Raw genomic sequence first — 17585 nt, forward strand, 5'->3', positions numbered from 1 at the left:
CTTGTTAACTCTAGGACAATGCAGAAACACCTAATAAAGAGGGTTTGCTTTTCCATTTTCCTAGTCAAAAGGAGCATGGGGAAGAGCATGCGGCTGATGCCATTGTGGTGTGTACCTACAAAGGGCTCTGACTTAGAAAGTCAGATCGCATAAGTGTATAACCCAAAATCGAGACATGGCAGCACTGTACAGGGAGGAAAGGGGTAAACTTGCACCTCCCACGTCATCTTGCTGAGGCATGGCTGGATGCATTGCAGCAAGAATTCCTTGAGATTGATAATGAAAGTGCGATTGTAAGGAGAACACCCCCTTTTAAACAAATAATTGACAAAAATAGATTTTCATATGTAGATTACTTCTTTGGAGGGAATGAAGCCAAGGAAATTGCAGTCTGGAGTCCAGAAAGCCTGGCTGCATTCCAGCTCCCATCTGTTGCTAATTTTAATGGTCAAATTATTAAATTTTTAATGAGGCACCGATCAAATTTTATTAAGGAAATATGCATGCTTAGGAGATGTCTAAAGCCCTTTTACAATCTATGTATGCGATCCCATCTTCCAGGAACCCTGTCGCAGGTAGTTGTCCTTCAGAAGTTTGGTCTTTGCTGGTACATTTCTTGGAAAAACAGAGACGAGGTGGCTTCCTCGCTGAAAGCTGAGATTCCTTCATGTTCCCTCTTTCAGGCTTACTCAGCCTTACAATAACAGTGTCCAGTGGTAGGATATGGATGAGTTCCACCTTTCCATCTGCAGGTAAGGTTCTCATTAAAGAGTCTGCGAGAAATACTGGATCGGGCTTATTTTGGGAATCAGTCTGAATCTTTTCACCTCTCCAGAAGAGACTTTTAACACAGCAGGGTCATGCATATCTGGGACTTTACCAATCATTTGTAGCTGCAAAAACCAACATGTCAGCTCACTGCCTGACTTAACCTCTCCAAATACAATTCTGCAAACAGTAAACACACAGCATAGGACCGACATCAGCTTCTCTCCCAGAACCTATCACCAGCCTCATCCAAGCACTGATCTCAATTTTCTTTCCTGCCCTATTAATTCTAAAGTAGACGGTGCTCAGCACATTGCCTGTAGTTTTCTTATCACCACAGAGTTAGATTAGGTTACTATTCATGCCTACTTGTCTTCAGCAGTCAGCAAGGAGAGCGAGCGCTCAAATTGCAAAAGGCACCATGGAACCAGAGTTGAAGCGTCAATGTGTTTGCATTAACCACAAGAAATCTGACTCCTTGCTATGCTCTTTGTTTTCAAACCCTCGCCTCCCCCCACGTATGGCTTTGAAGCACCACCTAACCTGAACTAGGGACTTTTGCAGATGCTGCAGAGCCATGCTGGGGCTACAGTGAGTCTTACCTACTCAATCCTGCAGTCAACACAGGCCCCAGATGTGCTCAGAAGAGGAAGTGTAACAGGAATAGACCTTATTCCCAGTTTCCATGTTTGGCTGGTTGTCATGGAGATCGTTAGGAGCCCCTATAGCTAATGAATGGTCATTCCACACAATTCCAAGCCACAAGCCCTCAGGGAGTTAATGGGTGGGATCCATGCCATTACACATGCTCTTATGCTGAGCCGCGTTATTCCAGTTGCAAGCAGCTTCCTGAAAATATCCCTGTAGGCATTTTTACCTTCCCTAATTAGTGTGTCTAGGATGTAAGTGGAAGAAGGCTTCATGGCTGTTGTGGACATCTGCCTTCACCCATGTGCTGTATGGAGTCCTGCTGGAAGTGGTGGGACATTAAAATGCAGTTAAGTGGGTTCAAGTGCTTCTGATTCAGCTGAGCCAGGACACAAAACCTCATCGTTCCCCATTTCCAGCACTTGGGGTGCTGTGCTGGCCAGGGATGCTGTCCTGGCTTTGCCTACCCTACTTAACCCAAGTTCACCTTGCCAGAACCTGTCTCACCCCCTACAAACAACGCACTAGTCTTTGCCAGCCGTGGCTATAATTTATGCCAGAAATGCAGCTTGGACTCATTAAAAAAGAATAATCAGTTTCAGACTATTTAAAATTACCACACTGAGGCTATCAAACATTTATGTACAACAGTTGGAAGGCACCGTCTCTATTGCTCAGTTTCCCCAATGCTAAATGAAAACAATGGAAATCTTTTGTAGGGAATGTTTCCCTGGGACATACAACATAACTCAGTGCCATAATTTTGCAGGGGAATGTTCATTTCAGCAACTCAGACTGATTTCTCTGAAGGAGATCTCAAACTGAACACTTCCATAAACAAGGGCATTTTTCAAATGTTTTGTGACACCTGAATTGAAACAGTATCTGAACCTGAAATATTTACAACTTCATTTCATCCAATTTAAATTGCTTCTTTGCTGTGGGGGGAAAAAAAAAAAAAAAAGGCATTTAAAATTAACATTTTACTTCCTTTAAACTGATTCTTACTGTCCCTCTGGGAAAATTGGTAGTTTTTGACAAAGAATTTTTGAAGAGAAGAATTATGTTTGAAAATTTTCACAAGAAAAAGGATAGCTTCCTCCACTTCTATAACATCCACCTAACCAGCAGGGTGTCACCGAGTAAATTAATGCTTGCGATGGGAATTCAGATCCCTGGGTAAAGATGCAAAAGCAGGAACAATTGCACTACTTTCCTTGCTATTTAAAACACAATCCTAGAAACTTGAATATGCCTGACTCCAGCCGTGTAAGCAAATCTGCAGAGTCCAGGCTAAAAGGAAGGTGAAGGGACAGAAGAGCTCTCCTCTGCGCTCTCACCCCGCCTTTCAGCCTGCCATTTCTCTGGCACCATTTGGCTGGAATCCCCTCGTGAGACAGGCCATGGGCTGGGTGAATTCCTTCTTTATAAAATAAATAAATAGAGCAGCAAGGAAGAAGAGATTTTTCTTTGCTAAAAATCAAATTCCTTCTCATAATAAACAATGCTTTCGCTGAAGGCTTTTTCTTAAAACAGTAAGGACAAACGTTGCCTGTAAGTAATCCCCAGGGAGCTACAGACCTCGCTGGGATGAGGTCACTACAACACATGCCCCAGGCTTTGGCAGGCTTCCACGCTGCTTTCTAAAAGCTCCAGCAACCCAGCACAGGACAGCAAGGGGAGTGGATATCAAGCCCAATATCTACTTTTCTATTTTCAATGAATGATTTCCATCAGCAAGAAGCTTGGTCCCCCCAGGCCACAGGAGCACAGCCTTGCAATTCTTTCTGTCTGTAACCTTCTGGGTTTTCGGAGCAAGACAAACAGCCAGCTCTGGGGGTGAGCAAGAGCCGATGCAACCAAGGCAAGGCACTGATCTGGCAGATCCTTCTGCAAATTTCTACCCAAAAAGATTCCCACACAAACTCTGGCTGCTTGTGATGGGGATGTTCCCTGGAGAGCCCACAGAGAGGGGTGGCTGTGCCCTCTGGGAGCTGCTGGGAGGGCTGATAACTTACAAATTAAATGCTTGATGGAGCAATTCATGCCCTGCTTAGAGAGAGCATGAACGTATGGGAAAGAACAGAGGGGAACAGCATCCAAAAGTCACCAACTAAACAACCAACTGCAAGGAGCCAACCAAAAATCCTGCAATGATGTCTCTCGCACTAAATGTGAACGCAGGGATTTTACAACATTGATGGCAAGTCTCGGCACACAAGGCAACTCTAAATATCTGCTAAGCCTCTCAGGCTGTGTCGATACGTGACAGCTTTGGTGGGAGGGGGGGATGGTGGATGCAGGGAGAACAGCGTGAGGGTCTCCGTAAAGGGCTCCTTTCTCATGGAATACTTTCTCCACCTAGTCATTTCCTTACCTCATACAAACACAGCCACATTCCTGATGTTTAACTGTTTGGACTTTTGCAGAAAAGAAAAAGCTGGCTGAGGCAGTTTATAAGGCCAGACATTCCAAGTACTGAAAAAACATATTCAAAGGAAATAGTAAAGGGAGAACTTTTTTAAGTTTTCCTGTCCTATTTTTACAGTTTCCTGTGAAAGTCTTAGCCTGATGAAACCTGAGATAGAGCTACATGCACAGCCCTCCTCCACGGGCTCTCCACTGCAGCAGCATCTGAGGCACAAAGCACACACACGGCAACATGGGGCCAGTAGTTCCAGCAGTTGTAGAGATGTCTGGGAGGGTTGGAGCAGGGGTCTGGCACTGCCACGCTGTGTCCTCCGTCCTGGAAGAGACCGTGGGGTCAGAACGCTGTGGGCTGTTGAATCGCTGCCTGGTCAGCTAGTGCTGAGATGGAGGTGCAGGAGTGGAGGGGCCGGGGGTGACACAGGGGTTTGATAGCTCCAGACTCTTCCCCATGCACACGCCTTCTCCAGGTGGAAGCCTTACACCTCTCAGATTCTTGGCAGAGATCATGGCTATGGGCAGGCTCCTGGAAACCATGGGAAAGAGTATATAGAGGTGGTGGCTGGGCTGAGCTGTGGCTGAGTTGGGGGGATTCCTCCTGGGCAGCTGGTGTGTTTCTTGTAGGACTGAGTAAGGGAAGGAGAAATTGGCGTCTGCCAGGTGGGAAGCATTTTTGGGCAGAGGGTCTGTGGGCTTTGCCTACCATCCTTCTGGGGCAATGAGCGGAGAGGGAGTGATTGAGCAAGGACTTCCAAATAATGCAGTTGGTTTTACAGGTCTTGCCTGGTTGTACTAATGTTACTGTGCATGAGCTGCAGTCATCTTCATCTGTCTGTTGCAGCATTCAGCAAAGGTTTTGTATTTCAAAAGTGGCAATGCAATGCTTGTGCTAGGCAGAGCAAGGTGTTCTTTGGAAGAGGCTTATTCACAGCTAAAGTATCTTGATACAGAAGGAAGAAGTCTCAGAAATGACCAAGAAGACACAACTAGCATGTTATTAGATTCTTCTCAGACTGAATTAATGGAAGCGGAAACACTGAGCTCTCCTTTGTATCTTCTTATCCCAGTACACTCTAGGAGGCTTTGCCTTTGTATTCAACGGGGAGCATTCCAAGTCCCTACCACAAATGGGGTGTTTGGTATTTGGATCCTGTTTGCCTGGATGGGCCTGGAGCTGCTGTGCCAAGGGCCTTGAGGAGATGTGAACCAAGCGATGCCTCTCCTACCAGTCTGCATTCCTCCTCGTCCATCTTCATGGGCTTGCAGAGAACAGAGAGTTGATGCACAGCCTCGGGTTGATATCAGTGCACAGGAACTGCAGCCGTTCATGCGTCTACCTCCAAACGTGCTCCACTGAGCCTGTGGCTTGTGATGTTCCATTGCACTCCTGCGTGCAGCCCTTGCAGAGAGAGTCTCCAGATTCGGTTGAAATGTGAAAGCAGGAATTTATCTTCACGCCACTTTTCCCCCACAAGGATCGGCGGGTTCAACAACATCAAGATACTCTTGCACAGGGATACCCCTCCCGGCAGTGAGAATGAGAGAAAGTCGCATGTTACTGCATCCAAAAACGATGAAGGGTCAGAAGATAACAGTGTCACCTTCCTGCCCAACCCAGAGCAGGGGCTGAGGTGCCAGCTGCAGAGACAAGAAAGTCCCAACCCGTGACAGTCCAGCCTCCTCGGCTCACGCAGCTACAGCTGCCTCAAATGCTCCTGTGTTTCTTAGTGGCAATGCAAATGGCTTGCCTTTGGACAGGGTTGACTCATCCATCTCTTTGCAAAGACCCTCTTTGCTATTACTTATACCTTTGCCAAATTTTACCTCTTCAGGCTGAAACAGGTTTGTACCCAGGATAAGAAGTCTTGGAAAATTCCAGTCAAAACATTCCTGTCAGATTTAAAGATAAATCTTGGGAACGCTGCTTCCACGAAGGTCTCTGGAGGAAATTAATTCTGATTCCAGAGGCCAGTTCCCATTGTGCACAGGGAACTGGCCTCTGAACCACATGCTGAACACCAAGCAGGAAACAAAGGTATCAAGTAGCTGTGCTTTGGGAGTGCTGCCCACCCTCTGGCAGGGGAAAAGTAGTATGTGATTGTCTCATTAAAGATTGTACCATAAAGCCCATGGGCATGCAGGAAAATTATATGTGCAGGATGCGTCTACATCCCACCAGTACTCCCAACAGACTATGATTGGCTTTCTGCAGAGATCAGAGGGAAATGTGGTTTCGCAGAACTATAATTATTTTATCAAGTAAACCTGTCTGCAGGAGGAAAATGGCAACCTACAATTGAGTACAGAGTTGAATTCCACTCATGGTGAAGTTTCTGCCAGACCTTTCTGCGTAAATACAGGCATGTTATAGCAATAGATGTCAGAGCTCTTTGGACACTTGATTATCAAAATGCTTTTTCTACCACAGCGTAGAGAAATGGGAGCTTGTGCCTCACCTTTGGAGGCAGGCTGAGGAGAAGGAACTCCATCACATATCTCAGCTATGAGTTCTGCTTTATGTCTTAACATCTGGATTAGCAGAGCACTAGGAACAATCAGCTGAACGCCTGGTATCTAACAAGGATGAGAAATCTCTTTGTAAACACAGTCTTTTATTAAAAAGCTCATCTGGGAGGAAAAAAAAAAAATCTTAACCACTGCCAATAGCATTCTTCCACGAGATTTTTGGTTGAAGTAATTTCAAGCTTAATCTGGAATTGATAGGAAGAAGGGCTTGCCGAGTGTTCAGCAAACCCATGTTTCAGCTGCATCCTATACTCACACCGCCCAGGCGGCTTTGAGCGGTCATGGCAGAAAGGAGCCACCCGAGCCAGTGCTTTCCCTTGCCTTCGTCCTACCCCAGAGAAAACCCAAGAAATCAATAAGAGCTCATGACACCCTGGAACAGCCTTGCAGCTCAGGGGATGCACGTGGAGGCCGAGGCAAAGTGAATTTCAGTTTGGTCTCAGGAGCCACAGCCCAGTCCATTTTTTCTGGGATCTCACCATTCGTCTGGGATTGGTGCTGCGTGTCGCTCTTCCTTCAGAAGAGCAGCTGGATTGGGGCTCAGTTTCACAGTGTGCACGGAACCTCAGGCACAGCCAGAGGTTGTACAGAGGAGGTATTTTTGCCAACCTGACATTTATCCCCAGAACAAAAATTCTACTGGGCAGCTCGAATGAATTTAACATATCTTCATCTGAAATGCCAAGACTGAGATTAAAGACCTTTCTGAGTTATATCATTGAATTTCCATTAATTATTTGTGTTCCCTTTCTTGCTAGCATGATGTATTTTCTTGCATGCCTGGGCTCCGGGGGAGTTGCCAGCTGAAGGTATGAAATATGTACGTTCCTACTGATTACTTCACTAGGAGCAGCATTTCAGAAGTTCAGGACTGTGACCTGAGTTAGACAGGAGTGAGGAAAGGGACAGCGTTACTGTTGACTGACTCTTGCTATGGCTTTCGCATGCGTGCATGGGGATCAGACATCCTGTGTGGCTGCTTCGTTTTTCCTAAGCCTCCAAATTAGACTGAAAATTTTGGGAAAAAAATAATTATGAAGAGGAAACAGAAAAGCTGAGTCAAAGCTACTCTTAATAACTCTTCTCAGGAGGGGGGCTGGAGAGGCCTTACGAGCAAGAATAATAGGGTATTCTGCAATATTCCCACCATCTGGAAATCTGAGTGGATTAAAGTGCAGTTTATTCTGAGACAATCACAGGCGTCCATCTGTATGTTACAAGATGGTGTTTTGGATCACGTATTCTGTTTATATATTGCATGGGGTGTCTGTCACTAGAAGAGCTACGGCTGGAGGGAACGCTAGAGATCATTTTGGGTTTCTCTTTCCCTTAGACAAGACTGACTACCAGAATTAGACCTAACCAATATTTGTATAACTTGCTCTTAATAACCTACAGATATGAAAATCCACAGCCTCCTTATGCACTTCTTCTAGTGCTTAAATATTTCAGGACAACAGATGAGTGGCAGTTAGACTTATAGAAATTAAATGAAATAATGAGGATGAGAGGAACTGTTGTATTTTACAGTAAGGACCTTTGAAAAATTGATATAGCATATAAAAATATGCTAATCTGGGAACCTGCATTAGTCTGACTCACTGTTAATGGAGATTTCTTCCAGAACTGGAATTGTATGAGTTATAAGGAACCCTGGCTTTACAAACCCCACCCTGCAAAAAAAAGACACCAAAATCCTTTTGAAAACTTGGTGAATCTACAGACACAGACATGTTATGGAGACTCAGAAATCCTCCCTGAGTACACATCAAAGGAAATTCTCGTGTTATGTACATGCTAAAATACAAAAGGCTGTATCTTTTGCTAAGCAGAATAATGGAGATGCAGGAAGAAAACAGATGCAGATTAGCAACAGCTTTAAAGTAAAAGGTACTGAGTAGCAATTTAGATGCTATCTCTCCTTTTTCCCATGTCTTGTTTAGGCCTGAGACCTGCTTTTGCCCACTCTGGTTATATCTCAGGGTCTTGATACTTTACAGTCCTTTTGGAGAAGCACTGGCCATGTAGAATGGGATCAGCTCTTCACTGACTGCTGCTGTGGCTTCATCTGGAGACCTGCTGCGAAGAGACTGACCAAGACTCTGCAATGGGATGGGATCAAGGTCCACACACTGGCTCTCAGACCTTCTCTTTCTCATGTGCTTAACCCCTCTAAGCATGGCAATTTTTGAAAGTCTGTGTCCTCCTCACTCAGTGGCTGACAGTCCTTCTTGAGGTATTTGGAAAGAAATAGGAGAAATGAGAATCTCTTGAAAATAGATGTGAATTGTTAAAAGACGTGGATTCTTTTGGTGAGAAGCTGCTGTTTGGGAACATTTTCACTTCAATCCAACCCAGTCCTGGTTATGGTTTTGGAAAGAGAACAGCCCTGCAGTGAGGACTATGGAAGACCAGGAGATGCTCCCTGGAAGCCGCATGTCTAGGACCTGCTGTGGCTCTAACTCTTGCTTTTGTTCACGTTTGAAACACTGTATTCAGTTGACAGGGCTTTGTTTCTTTTACTGGCTAATGAAGAGGCAGAACTCAGACACTGGATGCCAGTTTTAGGTTTGCTATTATCTTTTGATGGACACGATTCCTTACAAGGCTCTTCATGGGATGTAGGACTTGGGAACAACTATGCAAGGCTTCAGGAGCACAGCTGGCTTTCAGCTCAGCCCAGAAGTGTTTACACTGAAGAACACCCCTCCATGAGTTGAGTTTGTTGGTTAAACTTCTGGAAACTTTGCGCCATTAAGAGGAGAGGACACGCAGACATAGCGAGGGCCTTCTGAACCACACAAACCATAGGAACCACAGACAGTCTCCACAAAGATTGAGAATGTTACTCTAAAAATCTTTTTTTTCCAAAGTAAAAGAAGACTTTCTTTCACAAGAGGTAGCAACTGGCGTCCACAGTGAAGACTTCAGCATTTGGATGGAAAACAAAACAAATTAAGCCTCATCCTTGGAACACTGGAGGAGCTTCCCCACCTTCACCTGAGTCAAATGTTGTCACTTCTTACAACAAATTTTTTCCTACTTGAAGGAGGGTGATATCAGAGACATGACATCAAAATTCCCACCTTCACCTGAGTCAAATGTTGTCACTTCTTACAACAAATTTTTTCCTACTTGAAGGAGGGTGATATCAGAGACATGACATCAAAATGCTTCATTTTTCTGTAAAACTATTAAAAAAAAAATTGGCCTCTTTCCCCACAGATTAATTTTTTCTGCACTGCAGGTTTTTCTCCGACACTGATGTAATGTGAGTTCATGTTACCAAAGGCTGCTGGGGTTATACAATATATTCACTAGTTTTTCATCCCTGAAGATGTCAAGTAGAGAGAGGAAATGATGCTAAGATTCTTTGAGTACCTAGCTATTAAGGTATTTACCTCTGAAGTGGAGTATTTCCTGAATGAAGTGTGAAGGTAGTTAGATTGCTTCCATTACAAAGCAGCCTCTTACTGGAGCCCTAAGCTGTTGAACATGCAGCTTGTTGAGTGTACAGCAGCAGCAGCTGTTGCTTAGTATTCAGGAATTTAGTTTATTATAGTTTAAAAGTAAAACTATCTCTTTTTATGGTTATAACAAAATAAAGTCAAATTATAACCCTAAATAAATCTGTAATCGGATAAATTTGTGGGGTTTGAATGCCTTCTTTTCATCAGCACAGATGGGCACATTTTTCAGTGCTTGCCAGTCTAAACTGATACCCCAAACCCTGTAGGAAAGCATGCCTCCAGAGAGCAAAGGAAGAGCTAGTGGCCACACTAGAAACGACAGCAATTGTACAGAGCTAATGAGCCTTTCTGAGAATCCCAACTCCTCAGCACAGATATTAGCTGGACTAATGCAACTCTCTGTTCTCTGAAACAAGTTAGTATCTGTGTGATGTTACCTCCTGTACGTATAACAAGCTGAGATCGTGGCACCACTCTGTGCCATACACCAGAGAGCAGCCTCCAGACAACTATCTTTACACTGTTCAGGCTTTTACAGATTTTAAATCTGTAAGAATGAATTGGTTCGAAGTCCAACATCAAACAAGCCATCACACAATGACCAGAGACTCTTGACTAAACCCTACTCCATATGGATTAGCCACAATGCATCCTCAGGAAGCCTATCCCTCTTGATCTGAAGACTCCAGAGATGGGATTTACTTGATTTAATGCAGAGAAGTCCACAGTCCATATGTCTGTGGCAGAACTGATCACCCTTCTGTATACATTCATCCTAAAGGCAATGTCTGCATTTGGTCAGTGAATCCTGCCCCTCACTGCTGTTATCACTCCATCATCTATAAGGTTTCATGGCATGCTGTGCTCAGCTGGACACATCCACCCCACAGAGCTCTAAAGTGAGGCCATGTATTGCAGGGGAGGGTCCAGCACATTCCTGTGGAAAACAGCCAGTTGAAACCAACCTCCTTGTTAAAAACATGATCTGTGTTTTCCAATTTGAACTTGCTTTCCTTCAGCTTTCATCCCCTTTGCCTTGCTTCAGCAGAACGACCTGGCTCAGCCCCTGCTTTCACAGGTTGTCACATTCTACAAGATAGACTTCTCTGCTAAGGGACATCCCACCCCCCCGTGACACTGTCACCTTGCCACTTCTGCCAGTATGTGCATTGCTGCTGAGGGGACAGCCCCCAGGATATAAAGTGGGTTTAACCAAAGACTCTTCCTGAATTAATGGCACCATTTTATCCAGGTGTCCTTGGGAAGAAACGTCCCTGAGTAAGACTGGTGCTTCAGCTTGGAGAAACCACTTGGGGATTTCTCCTGGGTGAAAGAGATCCCATTGGGACTCTTGGTTATGCCTGTGCTGAGCTCAGTAAGTTCTCCTACAGAGCTCTTCAGTAGGGGAGCAGAGGAGCGGCAGAAGATCAGACAGATGAGGTCCCCAAATACAACAGCAAGTTACAAGAAGTAGTTCAGGGTCATCTGTGTGCTAGGTATCATCTGGCCTGCTCCTGCTCCTCTTGAAACACAGATACTGGTGAATTTTGATAAACAAGGGCTCTTTGAAAACCACATTTCCTGGCATTTATTTCAGGCTGAAAATAGTCAGTGTCTTTTCTTGGGTTGAGGTAACACCTCCAACTGTGAAAGTACATCGTCAAATATCCAATGTGTCCATGATGGCTGGAGGCAAACCAGCTCTTGGTCCAGAAGCCAGACAGCTACAGCAGTATGAGCTGGAGCATCCTTCCTCACAAACTGGTCTCTTAACACAGCTTCTCAGTCTGAGGCATCTTATGGTTTATTTAACCCTGTGGCTCCAGCATGGAGGTGGCTTATCTGGGAACATCATCAGAAGCAAATTCACAGTTGACTGTATCTCAACACAGTCCTGCCTCAATCGTGTTCTTATCACTGTTAGCAGTGGACTTACCAGCCCTCCCGCAACCCTTTGGTGACTCCCTCATAGTCCTTGTGCTGCAGCAAAACGTCTGTTATTTTACAGAGAAACATAACAGGGTGATGTAATGAGCTGCCCAAACTAGCACAAGCAGTGGGCCAGGCTCAGGATGGAGCAGCAGAGCTCATACTGCTTTGTCCTACGCTCAGAACGTAAAACCTCCACATTACCCAGCTATGATTCGAACCAACCGCCCCATTTCAGTAATGGGGCTGGGAGAGATGAAGAGGTGTGTCCTACAACACCTCCTCTCTTCTGCAGGCTGAGTGTGGTCAGATCTGCCAACCCAGAAGGTTCCTATCAGTAGACATCTCACAGCACAGCACCGAGAGCAATGACTGTACGTATCACATTATCTCTGATTTCTTTCCTGAAAGACAGTGAAAGGCAGTTTAAATTACCTGTCATTTCCTTTGTGCTCTGTAGCCAGGACAGTCTCTCATGTCATGCTCGGGAAGCAGCAGACACAAGGATGCTAGAGTTCAAGAGGGGATTCTTATTGCCTAACGCCAGCGTGCTGCATTTAGTAGTTAGCAGTGGTTCCCCCATGAGAAATATCACAGGAGCTACTCTGTGTGGGAAGGAGGGAGGTGAACGATGCCTCACTAGGCAGTAACTGGAATTAGTGGAAGCTCTCTGCCCGCAGAGGTGCAGGCAGGAATCCGAAGAATTTCCAGAGTACTCAACCATGTACCCAGCTGCACTATGAGAGCATCACCACGGAGCCTTGGGCTGAAACCTGTACTTCCCACATATGAAGCCAGTGGGTTTCAGGCTCTGCTTTGAATCAATCTTTCTTCAGAAAGATCTTCAGGAACAAGACTCAGAGCTAAACTGAGACCTACAGATGATCCTTGTTGCTTCCAAGCCTGCTACTTGAGTCTCCCGTTACTGGAAACTCAGGAGGATGCTTGTAAACATGTCAAATACCATGGCTGCTTAAAATGGAGAAACTGAACAGAAATTCAACAGTGGTCATGTCTCTGGTAAGTCTGGTGTTTAGGGACTTCATCTTAACAGGCTCAGTGATGGAGCAGAAATTCACTTGCTCCTTGGAAGGGTTAAGTTCTTCGCTGTCACGCTAGTTATTCTTGGTAGGTCAGTCTCAACCACCTCACCTGGCTGCAAACTCACAGACTGCCCAGCCAGGAGCCTCTTTGAAAAGTGTAACTTTTAACATCTCTTAGCAAAGCAAAAGCTCTGTTTGTCTTGGCAGGGAAGATCTGTGTATACACAGCTGGAGAGCTTGTTTTGTCTCTTAGTACAAGTCTGGACTAAACCAAATCTCTAAAGGCTTTGTAAAAATGCTCTCTTTATTTAAAGAATTTTATACATTACAAGATGTCTCCAACGTCTGCCCCTGCTCAGACCCCTTCTTTCCACTCTCTCTCCTACCTCCTCCACTACCATGCACACAGAGTCAGGACAGTTGGATTTTTCAGTCCCTCATGTCATTGTTGTATCCAGAAGTTTCTTTAAGAAATTTCCAGCTTTCTTTTCAAACACAGCCAAAGTCTGTATGGATTTATGAATTTCAATACTTCAGATCCCCATGAGCTAGAAAAAAAAAGAAAGCAGCTCTACAGACAGTTCTGGGGCTTGGGTTTAGGATTTTAGGGGAAGGAAACTTGCAAGGTAGAGCCTCCAAAAGAGAAAAGCTGTTATCATAATACCTTTCCATAACTAAAGCGAAGCATATCTGCATGTTCATGTGTGTGTGTGTGTGTGTGTATGTTAGAAAAAGGCAAGGAGAGGGCTTAAAGAATATATAACTGCAGTGCTCAACTGATACCTGTGTTTGCAGGAGAGTACAAAGGAGGAGACTGGAACAATGAAAGGTTACTTCAGCAGATGTATGTGGAGACTTTTAAAGAGCTTTCCCTTCTCTGCATCCAATAAATGTGAGGCTCAAACCACAGCAGAGGCCTTTTATGGGGCACCTGCACCATTAGGTTCACTAGATACTTTTGCGACCCAGGGAACATTGCAAACTATGTTGAGTTCTGTGTATTTCTGCTGGCCACTGTTCAAGCAGCGCTGACTGATGCCTGGGCTACCGGAAACCAACTGTTATTCCTATCTCACCCTCTAAATCATGTTGCCAAGAATCCCCAACTTGGAAAAAAAACATTAAAGGCAAGAACAGTCCAATCCTTGGACTTGGAGTTAAACAGAATTAGCCTGATCTCGGGAAAGTGAGAGGCTAGAAAAGCAGAATATTTCCAGGGTGCTTTGATCTTAATCCTGGGAGCTTGCCCATTGGCTTCATGTTTCAGTTTCATTTCTGCTCTGTGCCACTCTGACCCTTGCCAAAAATCATATCAGAGCAGTGTCATGAGATGTCCATCTAAGCCAACAGGAAAGGGAAAAATTTCACGTCTCAGCCAAAACCTCAATCATACCCACACTGCCCAAATGTAAATCTGATCTAGCCACACAGTGCATGGTGGCTGAATTAAATACAGCAAAGCCACATGTCACCAAGAGCCATATTCTTAGCTGGTGAAAACTGTGGTTCTTACTGGAGCTGTTTCAGTTCATACTGGATGAGCAGCTGGCATCGAACTGTGTGAAGTTTACAATAAACCAGAGTTGGCTTACGTTTCCCTTTGAAACATTTTTACTAAAATAAGGTTCTTTCATGGAAAACCTTAAGTTCTGGTCATAATTTTCAACGCTTTTCAAGTAAATATAGTACTAACCATATAAATAATTTTTCAAAGGTTGGAATATTGACTTTTGGGGTTTCGGGTCCATGTTCATTTGAAAATTATCAGCTGTTAGCATTGGTGGCATCATTAGTTTTAATTTTAGATGGTATTTGATATTGACATCCTTCACCCAAAAGTAACTGTCTTCTGAAACACACAGGACAGGTAAAATTCATGCAATAAACCGAGTTGCTGCAGGAATTTTATTCTATATAGTGAGAGAGGCAGGAGGCTGCAGAAATAGACTTTCTGATAGGGGAGCTGAGTGCTCGCCTGAACTGCTGCCTACCCATGTCTGACGGAGTTGCTGTGCGAGCAAACCAGCATTTTGCACGTGGTCCCTAGCTGCGTGTGGTCCCTAACTCCTGGGACATCACTCCTCTGCAGGAGCTGCAGTGAGTCGTACTTGCAGTGCTGAGCAGGATCAGTGAACGCTGGGAGTCCTGCAGGTCCAGCTCAGGGTAACTCCATCTGTGCACCAAAAATTAGCTGGTTGTATTGGGTCTGACTGGGATGGAGCTTTTGCTCTCCATCCATGAGTCTTTCCGACTGCCTTCTATCTTCTACCCAGCCCGGGGGAGAGAGGGGTGAAAAGAGGTGTCGGATGGGTGTTTGGCTGCTGGCTGGGGTCAACCCATCACACTGGCATGTTTGAAAACTTTGGCTTACATTTCTTTTGCCTCCTCTCTTATTGTTTAGAAAGGGACTGATGGCGTCACCTTCCCTTCATGAGGATCCTGTGATAAGGGGCTTCCTGGCATTTCTAAGCCACTCCTAGGTTATCAAGACAAGAAACAGGAAAATGCCCAAGAGAAAAATACACTTTTTTGTACGCAGCACGGGGGGTTATTGATGTTTATCAAACAGCTACAAGGGGCCACATGTGGAAAAGAGGATCCAGAGACACTGAACAGCCAGTAGGCACTTCACAACCTGAACATGTAATAACCAGGGATCTCAGGGAGTGCTTTGGGCAAGAGGTTGCAATTACAGGCTGTATCACCAGGCAGAGGAATTGAGCAAAAATACACATAAAATAGAGTATTGTTAACACACATACTTAAATATACAAATCCTGATCCTATGCTCTGTTATGGATAATATGAAAATGTGTTCCTTACCTCTCTCACACTGGGGACCGGTAAATCCATAGACACAAGCGCAACGGTTTGGCCCAATGCATCGACCTCCATTCTGACATCCATTTTCACAGACAGCTATTTTGAAATAGAAAGAGAAATCAGTGATTTTTGCTCTTAGTGACATCACAGTGTGAGACGTGTGGTGCTGGCAGGACTTGGAATATCAACTACTTCGTGTTGTTTACCCATCAGGAGTCTCCCCCACATAGTGAACATACAGAGAAAAGTCTGATATTTTTTCCTGGAAAATTAGTTCCTGTTTATGAATGAACCCATTTATGAAAAGGCTATAAACTCTTATTTCACTTGAGAGGATTTCCTGCGCTCTGGAATCTCAGTTCATTCAGGTCAGCATTGGGATTTAAATGTCAAGGTCAAGATGAACTGATACAAATGAGAAACTGCATAAAAGCAAATGTTTAACATATGACAACAGTGAAATGTGAGGAGAGGAAACTTGTTTGCCATTTAATCCCATGCACCCAAAGCAAAGAAGAACTAGTCTGATCAGCACACAAGTATTCATTGACTTAAAATTAGACCTGCTACCCTTAAAAAAAAAAAAAAAACAAACCTGCAGTCAGTAGTCTAGGACTGAAGTCAAAGAAATAGATTGCTGATTAGGTTCTGGGCTGAGACTAAGTTAACTGAACAGGATGTAGGAGCACTCCTGCACATGACATAGAGCAATTGCCGGTTGTGATAGATGCCACTGACCTATTAAAGTCTCAGCAGCTGTAATGACTAATGAGAGGGGCAGTGTTATGACACTTTCTAAAGTTCCTGTACAGAGCTTCACTCGGAGCTACTGTTGCCCAACACCACCGGCGCCTTGAAGACGAGAAGAATAGAACCTCATGAAAGGTGAGGTCCACAGCGACCTTGGCCGATGCTTCGGTGTGGCCCGCCCTGGTCCAGCGCCAAGCGCTGAGCTGCAGCGAGGCCAGGCACCGCTGCATTTCCCAGCCTGCACAGGCTACACCCATCGCAGAGCCGAGGAAGCCGAAATCTGCTCTGCTGGGACGCTGCCAGCGGGACTCTCCATTGTTCCCCACCCTGTCAGTGATGTCTTGCCAATATCTGAACCGTTATGAAAACTCTACTGAGGATATTATAGGTGGAGCTGGTAGCAGCACATAATTAAGGTTGCCTAGCGCGTTCCATTATAAAGCCCCAGGTTGCTGTTACTTATAATTTTCCCAAGCTTTAGCTGTTCAGAATGAAATTTTCCATATGGTGTGTCTGCATTTAGTTGAACTTTTTGGAAAGTTTCAGCAAAAATGAATCAGTCATAGCTGAGGATAAGTTTAGGGGAAATATGGTGTTTTGCCCATCTTTAGAAAAATTCTCATAGGCTTCACTGAGAAGTCTAGTGATTCTCACATCGATACAGGGATTTGAAATTTGCATACTTGCTTACTAGATACTTCTTAAAGATGGCACTTAAGTTGTTTGGTTGTTAATTCTACAGTGTACATGAGCAATGATTCAAAATTGCCAAATATCTTTCATGGGAAACCAGGGGGAAAAATTAAATTTCTCCCGATGAAAGGTATAGGTGCTTTGACAAAATAGAAAACCAACTCATAAAACATTGAAAATTTTCTTTCAATTGCTATATTGAGGTTTCCCTGTAGAAAGTCAGTGTTGTCAAATAAACAGAACTAAAAATTGAAACCCCCCCAAATGTAATCAGGTGTAATTTATAATGAAAAAATGTCGGTTTGTTTGGGATTTTTGTTTTTCTTCTTCTAATTGAAAGAAGATTTAATTTGAGCTAAAATGGACTCATTCCCAGAGAACATGCTGTTTATCTAAAACTATTTACAGAGAAATTATATATAATACACACATATATTTGTATATATATTTTTATATATATATATTTACAGCAAAATTCTGTCTAATATAGGTACATATATATCTATAC

At 44.2% G+C, this 17585-nt stretch overlaps 1 protein-coding gene across 1 annotated transcript in view; it reads right to left on the minus strand.

Moving 5' to 3' along the window:
* Positions 1–17585, minus strand: part of FBN3 (fibrillin 3) — a 113531-nt gene that overhangs the window by 69102 nt on the left and 26844 nt on the right. Inside the window, 1 exon segment of the mRNA XM_042794583.1 lies at positions 15635–15730. Within this exon segment, the coding sequence (XP_042650517.1) occupies positions 15635–15730 (96 nt within the window).

Source organism: Tyto alba, unplaced genomic scaffold (assembly GCF_018691265.1).
Source record: "Tyto alba isolate M040663 unplaced genomic scaffold, T.alba_DEE_v4.0 Super-Scaffold_20000042, whole genome shotgun sequence".
NCBI lineage: Eukaryota > Metazoa > Chordata > Aves > Strigiformes > Tytonidae > Tyto > Tyto alba.